Source organism: Sinocyclocheilus anshuiensis, unplaced genomic scaffold (assembly GCF_001515605.1).
Source record: "Sinocyclocheilus anshuiensis isolate Anshui unplaced genomic scaffold, SAMN03320099.WGS_v1.1 scaffold1638, whole genome shotgun sequence".
NCBI classification, from domain to species: Eukaryota; Metazoa; Chordata; class Actinopteri; order Cypriniformes; family Cyprinidae; genus Sinocyclocheilus; species Sinocyclocheilus anshuiensis.
The window spans coordinates 489,223-491,551 of record NW_015542885.1 but is presented as its reverse complement, the minus strand read 5'-3'; the positions used below and the strand labels follow the sequence as shown (position 1 = coordinate 491,551).

At 36.3% G+C, this 2,329-nt stretch overlaps 1 protein-coding gene across 1 annotated transcript in view; it reads right to left on the bottom strand.

Annotated features, from left to right (window-relative positions):
• The window catches only part of LOC107694658 (solute carrier family 25 member 36-A-like), a 27,608-nt gene that overhangs the window by 15,250 nt on the left and 10,029 nt on the right, over positions 1-2,329 (bottom strand). The window contains exon 3 of the mRNA XM_016494340.1: positions 294-371. Within this exon, the coding sequence (XP_016349826.1) occupies positions 294-371 (78 nt within the window). The remainder of the gene's footprint in view (positions 1-293; positions 372-2,329) is intronic.

Here is a 2,329-nt window from a genome sequence, read left to right as displayed (position 1 = left end):
TTTTTTTTTTTTCAATTGTCATTTGCGATGTGTTATGAGATTGTAGCTCTTTCCATCATTAAATCCGTTAAGTACACAGTCTTATACCAGTGTTTCTGTCTGATTTTCAAATATATTTTTGCTTCAAAGTTTGTAATGTTATGATTCACCTTGTGGCTGGGAACAATATATATTTTTAAAATGCCTGTAGGAACAATAAATGAGGAAAAATACTTTCAGAACTAAGGCTGCTGAAAAAGTGGGCGGGCATTTCTGAACTCTATACCATTTGTGTTTTTGCATACGGGTCATACCTGGATGGAGCCACTCCCACCAAGTTGGGCCCTAGCCCCCTAAAGAGTGAGCGAGGACCTTCTTTCTCCAGTATTAACCTGAGATAGAGAGAGAAAGTTAAAAGAAAAATCCACTGCAGTGCCTATGTGAAAGCTTAGTGGATGCTTGCACCCCTGTCATTATGGCAATAGCTGCAAGATTTAACAGTATGACATGTAGTTGCCATGACATTCAACATTTGCTTCACCATCTTCAATAAGTTATCCAGACCAACTCAGGGGTTTGGGACGAAGCAGGTAATTGGGAGAACCAATGCCTAGCTGTACCTTAATCAGTGCTATCTGCTGCGTGCAACTGCATACAGGACTGTGTAAATTTCACAGACAGCAGTCATAGATATAGATAGTTAGACCAACCTACAAAGGTTATGGACATTCAACAAATCTGAAGGAGGGACTTGTGCTGACCAGCATTATACAAAATAGGTGGAAGTTAATGTTTTGCCTTCAGAAACAGACATGTTCAGACTCTTCTAGAATTCCTCTTTCAGAAGTTGGCTTGAAAAAAAAAAACACTGCATCTGTAACTAATTTTCTCCTGACCTACTTTCCAACCTTTTTCTTTCTGATTCTGGAATAATACAATAGGCATGAATATCACTGCTTGCCGGAGGCCAAAAAAGTTATTCCAATCCTGGAGAAGACAGCAAGGCTACACCCAGAAACCATAGCACTGCAACATTTTGCCAGACTAGCAAAATACCACCAAATGTGGCTTGCAGAGCACTCTTAAGTGTACTCTCTCAGTTAGACTAGTCTCATAGGGCCAAATAATAGAAATAGGCCAATTTCGGACCATAAAATGTTTGAATTTAGTGTATAACATCTTTATCTATTTAATTCATGACCACGGGTCAATGTGAAAGACTATACAAAGCTTTTTACAGAATTCTTAGCAACATAATTTTATACTTTGCATTAGCAAGAAATACATTTTTATATTATTCAGTATAACATTTTCTTTAGACAAGTTATACACAAATTATTAGGTTTTCAATTTGCAATATTTATATAATGTAACTCCATGACAGATATATATTTAAAAAAAACGTATGCTAGTAAAAGATTCTAGGAAACACATAAAGAAAAACTTGTCTATGTTAAACTCTCACCTAATCCAAATGTTTAGGGTTTACAAGGCATAAAAACACATCCAAATGTTGAATTAATATACGAGGTAGTGATGACTGGGCAAGTGACAGTGTCATCTACTGGCTCAAAACATTGTCATTGTTGATCTAAAAACATTTCAACTGCCCTTCATCATAGGCCAGCAAACATTTTAGCAGAACATGGGCAGATGCAGGTATGCTGCTGGCATTCAGAACATTATCCATCTTTCTCTCATTGTTCTGACTAGGGATGGGTCACGATTTTCGAATATTCGATTAGTTGAGTTTTTGTGTTTTGCTTTGGTACCGAAATTGGTACCGAGAACCGTGGATTTTCACTGGTATTGGTACCGAATACTGACATTTTGGTACAGTGACAACACTAATCTCCGGAAAACAAATGTTAGTATTTTTTTACGGGTCACAGACACGTATCCTTTCTAATTTAATTCAATTCTAATTTAAAATAATCTTGTCAGTTAATGGTTAACAATCGGTTAATGAGCGTCGGTTGTCGGTTAGGAAAAATAACCGAAATGAACATCCCTATTTTGAATGATAACTTAAACCTTTAAACTAAAGACAGACCTACTGTGAAATATGAGGTTGTTAACTGATGGCATTTACTTTTGTTGAAGCCGTCAGTCTGCATTATTGCAACTTAGTTTAAAAAAAATCCTGTTTAACAGTGGAACACGAAGTAAAATACTACATTATCCATAATTCTGCATAGAAGTCTCCACAAATCAGAGAATCTAAACCAGCAAAAAGCCAAAAAGAAACTCTTTAGCACCTGCCCACTCCCATGAAGCAGTGTGAATGACAGTCTCCCTACACCCTCAAACTACTAAATTATATATGCTTATTTTAGCAAAAAAAATAAAA